The 18,546-nt window shown below is 41.0% G+C and overlaps 1 protein-coding gene across 1 annotated transcript in view; it reads left to right on the forward strand.

Moving 5' to 3' along the window:
• Hml (Hemolectin) overlaps nucleotides 1-18,546 on the forward strand; it is a 586,263-nt gene that overhangs the window by 180,208 nt on the left and 387,509 nt on the right. Inside the window, exons 39-42 of the mRNA XM_068226073.1 lie at nucleotides 981-1,067; nucleotides 13,445-13,564; nucleotides 13,694-13,812; nucleotides 15,812-15,993. Coding sequence (XP_068082174.1) covers nucleotides 981-1,067; nucleotides 13,445-13,564; nucleotides 13,694-13,812; nucleotides 15,812-15,993 — 508 coding nt within the window. The remainder of the gene's footprint in view (nucleotides 1-980; nucleotides 1,068-13,444; nucleotides 13,565-13,693; nucleotides 13,813-15,811; nucleotides 15,994-18,546) is intronic.

The raw sequence follows: 18,546 nt of genomic DNA on the forward strand, positions 1-18,546 counted from the left end.
GACACCATTACCAGTGGGGTCAAGACGACCCAACATGTGCGATGTATAATGTTAACATTACATAGATTCATGTGTTGCTTGTAACATGAGTTCCCGCAATAACGTCCTGGTTTGAGAACGACGGACAACTGCTGACTGACAGGGAAAGTCGTCCCAATGGTCGAAATATCGGCTACTATAGAGCAGGAGTGGAAATCTCACTCCAATTCTTGATCATCCTAAAGCAGCTGGGCTATTCAGTCTGTCGATTGATACCCGAAATACTAGGATTAAGAAGATCGATAACAGTGAATTTGTGATGTTGAAAGGTATTCTAAGGGTAAATGTGAGAAGCTGTAGCAGATAAGAGTAACGGGATACAATTACTAGATTTCTGTCTGTAATGGGATAATTGACATTAAATTCGTACAGAAGACTGAGGGAACCTGATCGTTAATGGCTAGGTTTCATCGTTAGTTGCGTTGAATTCAGGAAATATTTGAGCAATGTCATGCATTCATGTTTTCAGGCTACTCCTCTGATTGATTGATTGATTGATTGATTGATTGATTGATTGATTGATTGATTGATTGATTGATTGATTGATTGATTGATTGATTGATTGATTGATTGATTGATTGATTGATTGATTGATTGATTGATTTATTATTTTAAATTTTTACAAATGCAGCTGTTTCAATTGTACCTATATATTTGATACCAATTCTCTCAAGTACAAAGGGTTCTTTTTACGTCAGATCACTGTGTAATTATTGAACCTGTCACCTTCTACCTGTTTCCTTTGCCTTCAGATGATCAATTGATTTATTTTTCCGATATGTAAATCCTCAGTGAATTAGAATAGGGAGAGTGACATTGGAATTACGTGCCAATGAAAATTATTTTACAAAATACCCAGTTGTGTTCCCTCAGTGGGAAAGATTGTGTAAACGCTAATGGTTTCCTAATCGTTGTCAAAACATAGCTACTTTATGTTTTAGGCACAAAACCATCTTCACCAATCACAGTGTCTACAACAGAAACTGTCTCTACCAGTGCTATATATGCCGCTGGAAGTACTCCACAGGGTATGTATTTCTCTTAATTCGTAGCAAGATAAGTTAGTAGAACAAGTTTAATTTTCAGTAAGTGGCTTAAGACTCATAACTAGGCAGGTAGTGGAAAATATTTGACGTATAAATTCGTTTGCTATCCTGAATTCACCTGTTAGCATCGATTCTCAGCCTATGTCAATGAATTATGCATTGTCTGTCCCTTGTTGTTTATTATGTGCTTAAGTCAGAACTAGAAAATGTGTTAAATGAAGAAAAGTTATATTCACTTCCTTTAGATATCAATGACCTATATATTTACTAACCTAGTAAAGGACGTGGGTTCGATTCCCCGTAAGGAAGTCGAAAAATTTAAGAAACGGGATTTCTACTTCCCTAGGTGTACATGGCCCTCAGGTTCACTCAGCCTACACCAGAAAATGAGTACCAGGTGAATTCCTGGGGGCAAAGGCGGCCAGGCGTAGAGCTAACCACCCTATCCCAACAAGTACCGAGGTTACGGATAGTGCAAGCCTTTACCTTCTCTTTCACCCAGGGCCTTCATGCCTTTTAGGCAGATGACTTTGCTTTGCTAGTAAAGGATTCCAAGAAGTGAAAATTATATATCGTCCTGTTTGAAGAATATTTGTATAAATGTGTGACGTATACTTACTGTAGCGACTACGTTGGTGCCATATGAAATGTAGGGATACCATTATGACATACAGTAAAGATGCGTTTTCAATCCAATCATCGCATAATTTAAGGATCCGGAGTACGCAGCTCTTGCCAGGCGAAATTCTTAATAAATGCTTAAAATGCATATGCCAAGGAGTCACTCGCATAGGTCTTATTACATTGTATTCCACACATTTATATCTGAGATATAATAATATGTATGAGTCATTGTTATATTTCTGCTGAACAAAATTTAAATTTATTTCAATATGTAGTTCCTGAGATATTTTGTACTGGGTAATATGGATGATATTACGAACTGTGACTAAATAGTTTGAACTATACTCATATTATACATGTGTCTATTTTGTTGAAACATATAGAGTTAACAGCGACGATAACGTCAAAAATACTGGTTATTTAAAAATATGCAAACCACACGTGTGGAGGACCAGCGACATACACAACACATTACGTTGAGGTCCTGTTAATGGTAATAGTGCGAGTGTGGACGTTTGTTGTTTTGTCTCATGGCCATAGCGGGCCAAAATTCTATCGCAGTTGAACTGGTACATGGAATGACGCGGCATCACCTGAATGTTCTGTTCCTCAATGACGTGTGTTTTCCCATCATTGTTGATGAGCACACTAAACAACCAAGTACCGTATATCAGGCTCAATAATGTATTATTTTTTTCAATCTAAAGCTGATCTCAAGCCAACTGAATGCGCTCTAGAAACAACATTGGAATCCAGGTACGGCTTCGTAATACGATCTGCAGAGCTAGAGAACCACCAGAATGAACGGTAATAATATACAGCGATTAGCGATCCTATCCTTCATATCGAGTGTTGATATCGAGCCAAAAATCGATACTCATTCCGATACTGGTAATCTGACAACCCTGTTCAGATCTGTGAACGGCAGAACACATAACTACCTCTTTTCTCCGATAGGTGGCTAAGAGTCGCCCATAAGGTTCTGCATGAACTGCACGGCTGGCCTATTCGCGTGTATTGAAGGAGCTGTGTAGCTAGGACCATAGAGTTAGTAAACAATACACTATTAGCAGCAGCGCGCCACCGTCTGCGAGAGAAACATTGCTGCCAGCCGAACATCTTCAAATCTTAGCTGTTTGGCAAAAAGCTCGCTCCGCTCTACTCATCAACATAAATAGAGAACGTTTAAAACTGTGTGGATATTGATATGGTTTAAACTTCAGCCATAATTCTACCCAACGACCGAAAACACTCTCTCTCGTACGGAGCAAATGAGTGAATTTTAGGCCTGAAAGCCTTTGGGGAGTTTATGGGGCTAAGTAGACGAATTATTGTCATCGCTGTTTTTTAAACATATATTTTACTAACTCTATGGCTGTGACATCCCAGTTCTATGAATCGTTGACAGTTACTCTCCAAACGCACCTGTAAATCACACCACCTCCTCTCTTGGACCATCACCCCCTTTGGGACAACCTTATCTTGCTGGATGTGAAAGAAAAGATCTGGCTTGACGATCTGTATTGAAATGTTACTACTCCGTGTTCGCACCTTGTAATACTGCGCCCGAGAATTATTTCAAAGCTTTAAATGGACCTTTCGACAAAAGGTTATAACAGGTAGTCTTTCACTCTGGCAAGATGAGACAAGCCGTAAAAGTAATTGATCAGTAACTGAGGAACATTCTACAAGTAATCATGAATATATTTATTCGTAATCGTAGTTAATTCAGAGTTAGGTAGTAATGAAAATGAAAACAGGAACGTTAATACCATCAGATGATGTTCCCCCTCCATTAAAACAAACCCGGCTCCCAAAGATGTATGCAGATCTCCGAACGGTTAGCGGCGCGCAGCTGTGAGCTTTCATCCGGGAGATAGTGGATTCGAACCCCACTGTCTGCAGCCCTGAAAATGGTTTTCCGTGGTTTCCCATTTTCACACCAGGCAAATACTGGGGCAGTGCCTTAAGAACTATCTGTATCGGTGCGACGTAAATCAACTAGAAAAAAGTCTCCGAACCTCTGTAAATGTGAGTGCATCGATACTACATCAATATTTTTCGATAAGCGGAAAGGATTTTCTTTATGTAACTTTGTAACTGTTGTTTTTTGGTATTTATATCGATGTCTCTCGAAATCGGAGTCTTGCAAATTGATATGTACCGTACGTTTACCTGTATTTTCTCTGTACATTTTCTGGGAACTCAAAGCTGATAGGACAAGGAGTAAGTAGTCTCTAAGGGTTTGGAGGACGGATGCACACGAGCTCAAATGGCACTTTCTGTATGCTATACGAATTTAGATTTGTCTATTACTATGGACTGGCGTCACAGAGCAGGACCATCAACATAATTTCTGTGTAACATCTTAGGTGAGTAACCCTGTATACCATACTACTACTGATTTCAATAAATCACATAAATATACCTTTTATTAACATAACGGCTATTGTACCAGATTCATGTTGATTTAATGTATAGATCTTAAACATTAAGTTTATAAATGAAATGCAGTTAAAGATATACACAGTACTTCAGGCGGCAGGAACAACTTTATCTACAAACAGATTAAACATTTACCAACGCATTTCACAAAGTGATCTCAGATAGGAAATGTGAACTCTTCTTTTTTTTGCTATTGGCTTTACGTCGCACCGACACAGATATGTCTTATGGCGACGATGGGACAGGAAAGTTATATGACTGGGAGGGAAGCGGCCGTGGCCTCAATTAAGGTACAGCCCCAGCATTTGCCTGGTGTAAAAATGGGAAACCACGGAAAACCATTTTCAGGGCTGCCGACAGTGGGGTTCGAACCCACTATCTTCTGAATACTGGATACTGGCCGCACTTAAGCGACTGCAGCTATTGAGGTCGGTAATGTGAATTCTCTTAGGTTGCTGATTCAAAGATAAGAGTTTCAACATACTCTAAATAACTGAAATATTAAAAGGGAAAGTAACTATAACAATAATACTAGCGGAAAATGACATCCCAACACCAAGAATACATTAGTTCAGAGGAGTACAATTTAGGTTAAGCTATTTTGAATGCAAGCATGTAAACGTGCATGCAATGTGTTGTACAGGTGCCGTATGTCATTTTTGTGGAATGGAGTTTCACACCTGTTGCATTTGGTCAGTAAAATAACCAACGGTTAATGCTGGTATTCGATTGCGCTGGATTTGTCGTCCCATAATGTCCCATACGTGCTCCGTGAGTGAAAGGTCTGGCGATCTCGCAGGCCACGGCAACTGGTGGACACTCTGTAGAGAACGTTGGGTGACAGTAGTGGTATGAGAACGAGCGTTATCCTGTTGTAAAACACCGCCTTGAATACTGCGAATGAATGGCAGCACAACCGGTTCAGTCACCAGTCTGTCACAACCGCTGTCAAGGTTCTTGGTGTAACGACCAGAAGGCTCCTTCGCTCCCCAGAGCGTAACTACTGGTGTAAGTCCAATGTGTCGACGCAGCAGACAGCTTGATCCCAAGCGCTCACCTGGCCTCCTCCTTTACCAAACTACGGCCATCACGGGCACCAAGACAGAAACGGCTCTTGTCTGAGAACACAACAGATCTCCAATCCAGACCCCAATGTTCTCTAGCTTGATAACACTGAAGTCGCAGATGGCAGTGATTAGAAGTTAGTGGCATGAACGCTACAGGACAACCGGCTCGGAGCTGTCCCTCAAGTAATCTATTTGTTACAGTTCACCGTGTCTCTCTGGTACCAACTGAAGCTCTAACGGCTGCTATAGGTACAGTATGATCCAGTGGCGTGCGGTGAACATATTCATTCCCCCAGTTGCAAAAAAAGTTTTTAAATATCAACAATAGTAGCCCCACTACACTCTCTAAAGTCAACATTGCCATTTTATAAGGCTGCGTTTTTCGTGGAAAGGTATACCTGAGAGGGATCCTTCAAGAATATTTTCAACCACACGCTCGCACATATTTCTAAATTGATATCCACGGCAGTGACGACACCGTAGCAGATTTTAAACAATGTACTTACAGTTTCATCCGGTGATGCTTCGTGATAGTACAGTCATGATTTTCACAAAAATACACTGGGATTAACTATTTGTTATTTACTTAAAAATCCTAATCTAAACTAATCAGCAAAATTTAACTGGTATTTTACCGTCACTGAAGTTTTATATTCGTAGTTTCATTCGCATACTGAGTGTATGTGCATCAACGACAAACTAGGAAAAGTATTTGTCACGACATATAACACACGTTAAATTCATGAAGAATGCCACAGAACTCGCGAAACCTTCACCTATAATCCAAGAGGAACACCACAAAAAATCACTATTTACCACCATCACAGACAACCGAAAACAAATCTTGTGTTCATGCTGGGCAACCCAAATACTTTTCTGCGGCTATCGGAACATATACTCTACACGTGCCATCAATGAATGGCCCGAAAAACTGTATACAAGCCGAAACCCAAGCGTAAAATATATTCTTCCATATTACAATTGATTTCATATACTGGCTCTATTTCATTAGCAAGACGATGTTCAAGTGGCTATACTGTTAAGATATTGATATTTTTCATGCAGTCTCTAGTGTGTGGCGCTGAAGAGTTCGAGTGTCAAGTACACTGACTGACAGAGCAAATGCAACACCAAGAAGAAGTGGTCAGAACTTTATGCCAATTGCAGGGTAGACTGACGTCACTGAGGTATGCTCATGATGTGAAATGCGCCGCTGTGCTGCGCACGTAGCGAACGATAAATGGGACACGGCGTTGGCGAATGGCCCACTTCGTACCGTGATTTCTCAGCCGACAGTCATTGTAGAACGTGTTGTCGTGTGCCACAGGACACGTGTATAGCTAAGAATGCCAGGCCGCCGTCAACGGAGGCATTTCCAGCAGACAGACGACTTTACGAGGGGTATGGTGATCGGGCTGAAAAGGGCAGGTTGGTCCCTTCGTCAAATCGCAGCCGATACCCATAGGGATGTGTCCACGGTGCAGCGCCTGTGGCGAAGATGGTTGGCGCAGGGACATATGGCACGCGCGAGGGGTCCAGGCGCAGCCCGAGTGACGTCAGCACGCGAGGATCGGCGCATCCGCCGCCAAGCGGTGGCAGCCCCGCACGCCACGTCAACCGCCATTCTTCAGCATGTGCAAGACACCCTGACTGTTCCAATATCGACCAGAACAATTTCCCGTCGATTGGTTGAAGGAGGCCTGCACTCCCGGCGTCCGCTCAGAAGACTACCATTGACTCCACAGCATAGACGTGCACGCCTGGCATGGTGCCGGGCTAGAGCGACTTGGATGAGGGAATGGCGGAACGTCGTGTTCTCCGATGAGTCACGCTTCTGTTCTGTCAGTGATAGTCACCGCCGACGAGTGTGGCGTCGGCGTGGAGAAAGGTCAAATCCGGCAGTAACTGTGGAGCGCCCTACCGCTAGACAACGCGGCATCATGGTTTGGGGCGCTATTGCGTATGATTCCACGTCACCTCTAGTGCGTATTCAAGGCACGTTAAATGCCCACCGCTACGTGTAGCATGTGCTGCGGCCGGTGGCACTCCCGTACCTTCAGGGGCTGCCCAATGCTCTGTTTCAGCAGGATAATGCCCGCCCACACACTGCTCGCATCTCCCAACAGGCTCTACGAGGTGTACAGATGCTTCCGTGGCCAGCGTACTCTCCGGATCTCTCACCAATCGAACACGTGTGGGATCTCATTGGACGCCGTTTGCAAACTCTGCCCCAGCCTCGTACGGACGACCAACTGTGGCAAATGGTTGACAGAGAATGGAGAACCATCCCTCAGGACACCATCCGCACTCTTATTGACTCTGTACCTCGACGTGTTTCTGCGTGCATCGCCGCTCGCGGTGGTCCTACATCCTACTGAGTCGATGCCGTGCGCATTGTGTAACCTGCATATCGGTTTGAAATAAACATCAATTATTCGTCCGTGCCGTCTCTGTTTATTCCCCAACTTTCATCCCTTTCGAACCACTCCTTCTTGGTGTTGCATTTGCTCTGTCAGTCAGTGTATTAAAACTAACATTACCTTACCTAAGCTAGCTGGCCTGTCGCCGTAAATTGCTGTCGGGGAGTGCTCACAGCCCCGCCCCGCTCCCAGAGCAAGGAAGCTTCACGTGTATGCGTCACCCAAGCGACCTTAAATTTCGCTGGGGTAGCTCTCTTTTGCGCCGGCAAGGAAACCCAGCTCGCTGGAGAAGCTGAACTGCGGTAGTACGAGCGGATTCTCGAGACAGCTGTACTTGGCTTGGTTTAGATGTTCGCAATTTTTTTAAACATTATAAAAAGCTTTCTGAGGAATAATTAGAAAATGTCAATACGAAGTTCTTTACCGCAGCAGCGCTGGGGTAGATGGGGTTCAGTGCACACCACTGGTATGATCCACGGCGTATATGGCGGTCTTCCCTCTCCGTAGTGGCCCGTGTGCGGCCAGACCACAGTCATCTTCATACAGTGCATTTCCGTGATCATTGTTGCCAGCACTGGTGCTCTTTGGATACGGTATATCTTTCTGCAATATCGCAGAAAGAATATCCACCTTTTCGTAGCCCTGTTACACGGTCTCGTTCAAACTCAGTAAGCTGCTCACACTGCCTTCTTCGTCCCCTTAAATGCACGTTTGACTCACACCTAACTCACGACATAAATACCGGATGATGACTAACGTTCACAAATTATACAACGCGTATTTAAAACGAACCTGCTTTTATAGGTCATAGTTGTGCTACTAGCACTACTTTTTATCGACTAGCGTGCAAAATTTGAATAACATGTGCAAACATGCCTTCGTAATTTCATTTATTTATTACAGCTACTTCTTGGTGTTCCGATTTCATTTTCCGCCAGAATATTTCGTGAATATGAATAGAGCATTTGGCCATAAACCAAGACAATAGTTACCAGCTCCAATTAATTGTGAACTGGTAGTATATATTGTATGTACTCAGCATCATGAGATGGAGAATTAATTGTACAATGAAAGAAGTAAGTAAACTCATGTCCTCATCCTGAGGTGGTGCAGCTCTTTTCAGGCACACCCCAATGGAGGTGAGCTGCATGTACCATTTCAACCACATACCAGCCCTCCTGCCATTCTTAAATTTCTGGCAGTACTGGAAATCGAACCCGGGTCTCCAAGGACGGTAGCTAATAACACTAACCGTTACGCTACGGAGACGGACAAATGAAGTAATTCGTAAGAATAGCTCGAGTTTGGTGGACACAATATATTGCTTCGTCGGTGACTCTGGAGTGAAATAAGTTTTCGGTTAGGTACTTGCATTGTGAATTACACAATATCAACAGAATTCAGCATCATGATTGAAATTTTGGAAACAGAGTATTATTTGTAGATGCGAGGTCTGAAAGAAATGCATCTCAGGTAAGGGAAATCCATTTATGGCGAGTTAACTTTTACATGTACAGGATGTAATTGAACTGGTGGTAGATTAGGCCATTCTAAGCAAATTACGCCTTAAAAGTTTTGGTCTACCTTTAAATTTCAAATTAAATTGAAAAAGTCAATGTTTTAGTTTGTCAGTAACTCTTCAGGAAGCATTAGCGAATTACTGTATATTTGCAGCAGATACAGTGGACTGGGGCGAGGCAATGTCGGTGAGGGGAAGTTGTTACGTACTCCAAGCTCGACTTTGCCTGATGGCAGGGGCGAAGAGGGGAGGTATTCAGCTGCTGTGACAATAGCGCTGTCGTCTTGAAAAATCCATGCATAAATAAATTGCTATTATTGTTGTCGCATCCTTACAAAATGGACTGGGATATTTGCACCGATAACACCATGTACCCCATCTAGTATGTGTGGGAGTCATTGATTGATTGATTGATTGATTGATTGATAGATTGATTGATTGATTGATTGATTGATTGATTGATTGATTGATTGATTGATTGATTGATTGATTGATTGATTGATTGATTGATTGATTGATTGATTGATTGATTGATTGATTGATTGATTGATTCCTCCTTACAGCTGAAACTATTGGTATGTTTCAGGATTTCGTTGGCTTCCCTTTGTAGCTGGGCGTCGTAAGGCACACTAGTTGTTAGTGTGGCATATTATTATTATTATTATTATTATTATTATTATTATTATTATTATTATTATTATTATTATTATTATTATTATGCAGTCTCCGCACGAAAGTGTGGCCATTACGGTTCCTTTAATCTTTATCATATCTTCTGTAATTTAATTTCCTAACTTCTGTGCTCTTTTCCATGTATTTCTATTTTTTATTTTGTGTCATCGTTCATAAGGCTGTTTGAATCCTCAACAGACAGAAATGTTATGTAATAACACTGTCTGAATCAGTGAGAAGAAAGGAGTACTGACTTTCGAACAATGATTTTTTTTATTTGCTATGTGCTTTACGTCGCACCGACACAGATAGGTCTTATGGCGACGATGGGATAGGAAAGGCCTAGGAGTTGGAAGGAAGCGGCCGTGGCCTTAATTAAGGTACAGCCCCAGCATTTGCCTGGAGTGAAAATGGGAAACCACGGAAAACCACCTTCAGGGCTGCCGACAGTGCGATTCGAACCCACTATCTCCCGGATGCAAGCCCTCAGCTGCGCGCCCCTAACCGCACGGCCAACTTGCCCGGTTTTGGAACAGTGGTCTACATAGCACAATCCCTTCCAGGGGAAGACGATATGGGGACATCAGGTCTGCTGAGGAGGGGAATCCAGTCTATTGACTTCTCAGAAACATTGACCGAAGTGTTCCTCCACTAATTTAGTTAGGAGTAACATTTCAGAAGACGTTTCCTTAGTATAGCATCTTGCACCACCAGTTTAACGGACTTCCTGTACTTCACTTAAACCCTGAATTACTCGAACGGTCTTCCAGAAATTATATACGGTAGGAAAATGGAGTCCGCTTCTGTGGTGTAGTGGTTAGCGTGATTCGCTGCCACCCCCCGGAGGCCCGGGGTTCGATTCCCGGCTCTGCCACGAAATTTGAAAAGTGGTACGAGGACTGGAACGGGGTCCACTCAGCTTCGGGAGGTCAACTGAGTAGAGGTGGGTTCGATTCCCACCTCAGCCATCCTGGAAGTGGTTTTCCGTGGTTTCCCACTTCTCCTCCAGCCAAACACCAGGATGGTACCTAACTTAAGGCCACGGCCGCTTCCTTCCCTCTTCCTTCTTTATCCCTTCCTATCTTCCCATCCCCCCGCAAGGCCCCTGTTCAGCATAACAGGTGAGGCCACCTGGGCGAGGTACTGGTCATCCTCCCCAGTTGTATCAACCGACCCAATGTCTCCCGCTCCAGGACACTGCCCTTGAGGCGATAGAGGTGGGATCCCTCGCTGAGTCCGAGGGAAAAGCCAACCCTGGAGGATAAGCAAATTAAGAAAGAAAGAAAGAAAGAAAGAAAGAAAGAAAGAAAGAAAGGAAAAGTGGAATAGAGATACGTGTATACATATGTAAACTATCAGGAGGTATATAAATTCCCATTTTCAACGTACATCGGCTGCAATTCAGTACGATGCGTGCTTGATGTTTAAGAATCTGACTGCATCCTCAAACAAATTCTCTCCACGGAAGTTATGGCTCGTGACAATCTGAAACGCACAAAGACTAGCTGTCACCGGGCGAGTTGGCCGTGCAGTTAGGGGCGCGCAGGAGTGAGCTTGCATCCGGGAGGTAGCGGGTTCAAACCCCACTGTCGACGGGATGAAAATAGTTTTCCGTGGTTTCGTATTTTCACACCAGGCAATGCTGGGGCTGTATTTTAATTAAGACCACGGTCGCTTCCTTCCCATTCCTAGGCCTTTCCTATCCCATCGTCCCCGTAAGACCTATCTGTGCCCGTTCAACGAAAAGCAAATTGTAAAAAAAAAGACTAGCTTTCATTTGATGGATAAATGATAATAAGATAGTTTATCTAACATTTACCTGCATAAACGAAATATATAAGGAAAACTATGTTTCACTTCAAATTTGTGAAGTGTTGCTCAGTGTGCAGTCACCCATATGAAAATATTCTTCTTAAACCTGTCTATCTTAGAGCGTACAGTAGACTTCTCAATCTTTCTGTTTATAACCTTCCAGAGTCAGAAAACGAATCCAATCATTACGAAGTTCTATAAAGCTCAGTATCAAAGCGACGTGTGTGCATTTGGGTGCCATGCACAAAATGCATCATATCCGAAGTAGTTCTCAAATGTTTATTTTGAAATGATGCCCTATTTTGATTTGAAAATGGGATTAGCTACATTAATCAATGTATTACCTGTTACCTGTTCATTTAATTTGTAATTGAAATGTATAGTTACAAAATAACGGAATGTAATGAAAAATAGTAGCATGGTAATAATCTTACACAGTGGAAACCTTATGGAAGTCCCCCTTTTCATACGGTTACCTCTGGATAAACTCCTATTAATTATTGGTTAATTAAGCCTGTATAATATCGTCACACGAAACTGCAGTAATAAGTAAGATCACCCATCTACACCACGTGCGGAGAGTAAACGTCTCATAGTTTTTACCGAAAGTATTTCAGAATCATTATGAATATCTTTTTTTCTGATTACTGTGTTACATTTTCATCGAATTTACATATTCATGTGGGGCATTTACAGTAACAGCAAAATAATCTGCTTTGGGTAAGGAGAAAAGGAATCATTATTCGATACATTCGACACATACAATAACTACAAACATTATAACACATAACAGCTTGATTTGTATTATACTAATGTAACATTTAAGTTAGTTGTTTAACACTTAATGTTAATTCGTTGACATTTTGAATGAATAACGTTTAATTCGAGTCAGTTAAGAAATTTCCAGCTTTACTTTAACTTTATTCGGTTAATTGTACGTATTAACTTTCCCAGTACTGGTCATTGGAGACTTGAGGCATTTTAAATCATCAGATCAGTGTACTTCAATGAGTGTTATAACCAGCATGATAGTGTGTGTAGTATAATAAATCCATTTCCAAAGTCTCTTTTCAGCATGAAGTGAATGAAGTAACTGAATAATGTACCTGGATGAGGAATATTTTAACAGTTATTGATAGAAACGATTCATATTTCACTTATTATATGCCGCAAGCAATTGTTACTTCTGTTAATACTTTGATTTGGAACATAGTTTAGCATGGTAAACATAACTTACTATTAATACTTACTATTAATTCCTACGGGACTTGGGGCATCCTCAGCCATCAACTTAGTGTACTTCAATATGTGAGACAGTTAGTCTGATAATACTGTATATGTCGTATGATAAGTGTTCTTTGAAATAAAATTGGGTTAAGTAAAATAATAAGGAGCGTATCTTACATGTACTGATAGAGATGATACAGAATTCACGTGTTTCACAGTTTTTTCCATGTTTTATTGTTCTTTTTTATACTGATGTGTTCTCAAAATAGTTTAACACATCATTTAATATGGATATGAAACTAACTTTAACATATAAACATAAGTCCATAAAATCTGTTTCTGATTCAACTTCTTCAATTATATCATGCACATCTTTCACTTATTCCATGTTATTATGTGCTACAGATATTTAACCATGAAATAAATATGTATGACTTCATTGTTTTATGATTATAATAATAATAAAATAACTACATCAGCACTGTTAATAAGAAATGGCTTTGATATTTTATAATGATTATAATTCCTCATTGTTTCAAATGTTAATTTATTCAATGTCATACGTTTCCTCAGTTTGTCCACCTGGTGAGGTATGGGAATCTTGCAGTATACGTTGCAGTCAAATATGCCATTTTTACCTCTACTACATACAAAGATCTGGCCAATGTTTGGACTCCACTGAATGCGTTGCAGGTAAGTGAAAAATGTGTAACAGAGAAGTAATAATATGATTTACAAGTAAGGGCAGAAAATCAATATGGTTAGATTTCAGTTCTTAAAATCATTCCCCAAAACTTACATATTACATATTCTCTTTAACAGGCTGTGTAACTGAAGACCTCCGTGGTGGTTGTCCTCCTGGAAAATTCTTGAGGGATGAGAAAAGCTGTGTTCAGAAAGCTGACTGTACATGTCACTCTCGCTTGGGAAATGTTGTACCGGTATTTACATTTTTATGATTATTTTTACTGTTCAAGACTTCCCGTGGATTGTATTCAATACCAGTATGATTTAGTTTTATAACATAAGTTCCGTCCGCCTCTGTAGCGTAACGGCTAGGATTATTAGCTGCCGTCCTTGGGGGCCCGGGTTCGATTTCTGGTACTGCCAGAAGTGTAAGAATGGCAGGAGGGCTGGTATGTGGTTGAAATGGTACATGCAGCTCGCCTCCATCGGGGGTGTGTCAGCTGCACCACCTCGGGATGAGGACACAAGTTTTTCTAACAGAAGTTCCAGGGTCTCCGTTCGAAATTCTAAGTATCACAAGAGAGCCTTCTAGAATGGGTAATCGAGTTTTCAGATAAGACACATCACATCTGATAGAAGATTTAAAAACTGTGACTATACAGAAGACGTAAGCTGTTTAGCTCAAGAAAGAGATCCATGACGCTGTGAGAAATTAGAGTACGGTGAACATCGCACAGATGTAGCTGGGGTGAAGTGACCGTTTAGAGATTTAAATATTATATTTATTTATTTATTTATTTATTTATTTATTTATTTATTTATTTATTTATTTATTTATTTATTTTTCATGTATTTATATTTAAATATTATATTATGTTGCTAACAATCGACATATAATGAAACACTATGAAAGAAAATGTTTATGGTACAGCTGTGATGGAAGCTGAATCATTCTTCATAATTACCACCTTTGAAGATATTTCCATAAACGAGTCCTCTTGATAGCCTACAGATATTTCAGGTTCGAAACTATATTCCATAGGAGTTTGTAATTGTCTTAGATGATGTTCTAAATATCCAGACATTAAGAAATCATGTTGAATAAAATTAGTACACCGAGGAGCACTTTATTGGAAAAGGGTAACTACTTGCAGATGGATAAGTTGCCACCGTGCCTGATATGAAAACCGTTAACTGTCATGGTTGAATCTGTAGAAAACCTCGATATTCTCATACGTTCGACAACATCCAAAGTAAAGATGATCATTACATAACAACCCTCCAGCTTTCGTTGCTCCCTTTCTTGAGATATTACCATTTTGCATATACTGTTGATACTTTTTTCATCCTGCATCAGATGTGATGGATGTCGTCTGATATCTCATTTTCTTGTTTCTTGTTTCGGACGATTCCCGTGTCAATAACGGAATGATCTCAATGGTACAGTAATAGGTAGTTTCAATGTATTCATTATTAAGTACCGTATTTTATTAGTTTTAGTCTTCCAACTGCATGTATAAATGTTATCATGTTGTTAATTCGCATTAGACTCGTTGTATAAATATCTATAGTCATCAACTATGTGAACTTAGATTGATGTAATATTTAGTGTTACTGGGTGGTCTGAAATAGTAAAACGGACAGTATTTACACATTATATACCGGATTCCGATGACAAAATATCCTAAAACCTATATATTGGTATGAACAACGACTCTCATCATCGTTACTTCAAATAAAGGAACAGGTTTCTGAAAGTGCCTAACCTAATGCAGAACATGGCTTCTTAGTTACTTGTAGTGGACAACTTTCCTATATACAACATAGTACCTTTAAAACCCAGTTCTATCTCCCACTTTTCCTCATTCACTTAGCCATGTCAATTGCTTGTTCAAGTAAGTGATCTTTGATAAGATTACAGTTAAGTTATTTTCATCAGATGATCCATTCTAGTTAAATTATTAATTCTAAAATATCACGCAACTTTAGTTCATGAATCATGTATTCATAAGCTACTTTCTGGTGTCTACTCCTCATCCTGTACAGATTCTAAGCACCCACCTCATAGAGAGCAGGCACGAATTTAAGAAATATTTAATTTATAGGCTAATAATTATTAACTTCCTTTGCTTCAGTGGTAGTATATAAGCACTAATTCTTGTCACTATCATTCCATTATTGTTAAAGATATTCATTGCATAAATATACATATTCCCAGAAACTTAATTTATTCATACTGTTACTTTCCTGCAGCCCGGTGAAACCTATCATGAAACAAGCGATGAAGTGTGCCAGTGCCTGAACGGTGACTACTTCTGTAAAAACAATACGATAACTACAACAGAGGGAGTGCTCTACACCGTAACCGTTGAACCAATCTCTAGCGAGAATTTGGTGACAACAGAGACTCCACCCGCCAAGTGTGATCCATCAAGGTTAGTACGGTGTAAATAATAAATATGGAATTACAACCTCCGAAAATTAGTAGGAACGAAATTATATTGTCATTCCATGTTATTGGTATTCAGATCTAACAACATGATTAATATCTATAGAAGGTCCGAATATTCAAGGGATATTTTGATTATATTGAAAGCAATATGATCTATGTTACATTTACTAAGTCTATCCTGGAAAGTATGGCTTCCTTCTTAACAAAATATGCAGTAAATCTAGAACTAGTCCGCCTCTGTGGTGTAGTGGTTAGTGTGATTAGCTGCCACCCCCGGAGGTTCGGGTTCGATTCCCGGCTCTGCCACGAAATTTGAAAAAGTGGTACGAGGGATGGAACGGGGTCCACTCAGCCTCGGGAGGTCAACTGAGTAGAGGTGGGTTCGGTTCCCACCTCAGCCATCCTCGAAGTGGTTTTCCGTGGTTTCCCACTTCTCCTCCAGGCAAATGCCGGGATGGTACCTAACTTAAGGCCACGGCCGCTTCCTTCCCTCTTCCTTGTCTATCCCTTCCAATCACCCCATCCTCCACCAAGGCCCCTGTTCAGCATAGCAGATGAGGCCGCTTGGGCGAGGTACTGGTCATCCTCCCCAGTTGTATCCCCCGACCCAATGTCTCACGCTCCAGGACACTGCCCTTGAGGCGGTAGAGGTGAGATCCCTCGCTGAGTCCGAGGGAAAAGCCAACCCTGGAGGGTAAGCAGATTAAGAAAGAAAGAAAGAAAGAAAGAAAGAAAGAAAGCACAAAATATAAAGCTTGTCTGTAAACGGAAGAAAATGCGGAGATTAAAAATGTGCGTTAATGCTATCATTCAAAAGTCCCTAAGAACAGACAATAACCATAGCTATTTTACGTAGAAAGGGAATAGGGGTTGCAGAGGGATGCTGTGTAGAAACAGCTAAGTAATAACATTTTATCCCATACTACCTGCAAGTTTGCCTACGACAGGCGGAGGTGCATCCAGAATAATTGTCTTTATACCTGTTCAAGAGAATTTAACTAAGATAACGAATACTAAAAGGTATCAACTTTCAATTCTGGACGCATTGTGTACGTATTCAGAGCTCCAAAGGATACGAATTACAGCTAAGAGCTCAATTTAGGGGACAATATCATCTTCAAGGGAATGTAAGTAAAATTATGAATACCTCATATCGTCAGCCTTCAATTTTGCGCGCATGTAACCAGAAGTGGAAAGAATAAGAATTACAGCTTCAACCTCAATAAACGTCAAATAAGACAGGGAAAATGAATACTGCTATGCCGCAGCTACTCGCTTCACCTAGAGCTAGGGAAAAAATTAATACTGCTATGCCCCAGCTACTCGCTTCACCTAGAGCTAGGGCCACCTGATAGAGAAGAACGCTCGCGTGAGCTGTAGTTTCAGGGAATGGGTGAGAGGACAGGGCAATGTACTTGCGTTTAAGTGAGACAGACTGAGCGGGAAATGCGGGAGAGAGATCTACACGAAAGTTTTATTGCTATTTCATGAATCTACGTCAAACATTCGGCAGTGTTATGAGTTTTTTAAACAAAACTGCCATCCAGAGGGAATACTTGTGCAATGTTTGAACATATTGGTTCATAGGGAAGTTGGTAGAAATCCTCGGACAGCTCCACAGCTTTACCGAAAGCGTAATGGATTTTAAATATGTACAGGATTAACAAACCCAGAACATGCAATTCGTTATCTACCTTTAAGGAAAAGTTCATCTAGCAAATTAAAATCGGATCCATCTGAAGATACAGCTAGGCGAAAGACGATCTGGCAACACGGAATAGACGTAGTAACGTGCATCACAGTACAATAACACAACAGCCATAGTAGCTCAGTGAGTAGACTGCTGGATTAGCTAACTAACTTTCACTATGGAGGAAGGTTTCGGATTCTGGTCTAGTAGCCTTTTTCCATTTTCTTTTTTCCTTTCACGTTTGTTCAGTTCATTGGTTAATTCACGTCATTTGTAAGCAATACAGTATTTTGTTTTTGCGTCACCTGACGGTAATAACCTATCACATGACAGTGCAATCCTGGTTTCCTGGTTTATGCTACTCCGCCGAAGAATGTACAAGACGTAATTAGCTGACGTACATGCTGCTTCAGAAATGGCAGATGCAGATGTAACGAGCAGAGTCCAGCAAAGTATGATCCAGCGAGTGGCCAAATGATTGGAAATGCAGTGTGGTTCCTTTGAATATCTTCTCAAAAGAGACCGTTGCTGATAAGTGTAGGTGCTGCAGGTAATGTCTCACTGAAGAAAAATGTGGATTTCAAAAGTAAATAGTGTAATTGTATTGGACAGAATATCTCCATTGTGTGCAATATACCGTAGCCTGTCTACTGTATTCTATTTTTGTACCTCATTTCATACAGCCCATGTTACTCTCTCCCCTATTGTCGCCCGTTGGATTTATTTGTTGGTGTACGGAAACGAGACCACTCACGACGTCACTCTGATCGTGAGGAATGGACGGCCGACCTGTGCGGTGCAAATCCGCACTCTCATTCCGGCCCGCACGAAACGTCTTGGCCCATC

The sequence above is a fragment of the Anabrus simplex genome, chromosome 2 (assembly GCF_040414725.1).
Source record: "Anabrus simplex isolate iqAnaSimp1 chromosome 2, ASM4041472v1, whole genome shotgun sequence".
Taxonomy (NCBI): Eukaryota; Metazoa; Arthropoda; class Insecta; order Orthoptera; family Tettigoniidae; genus Anabrus; species Anabrus simplex.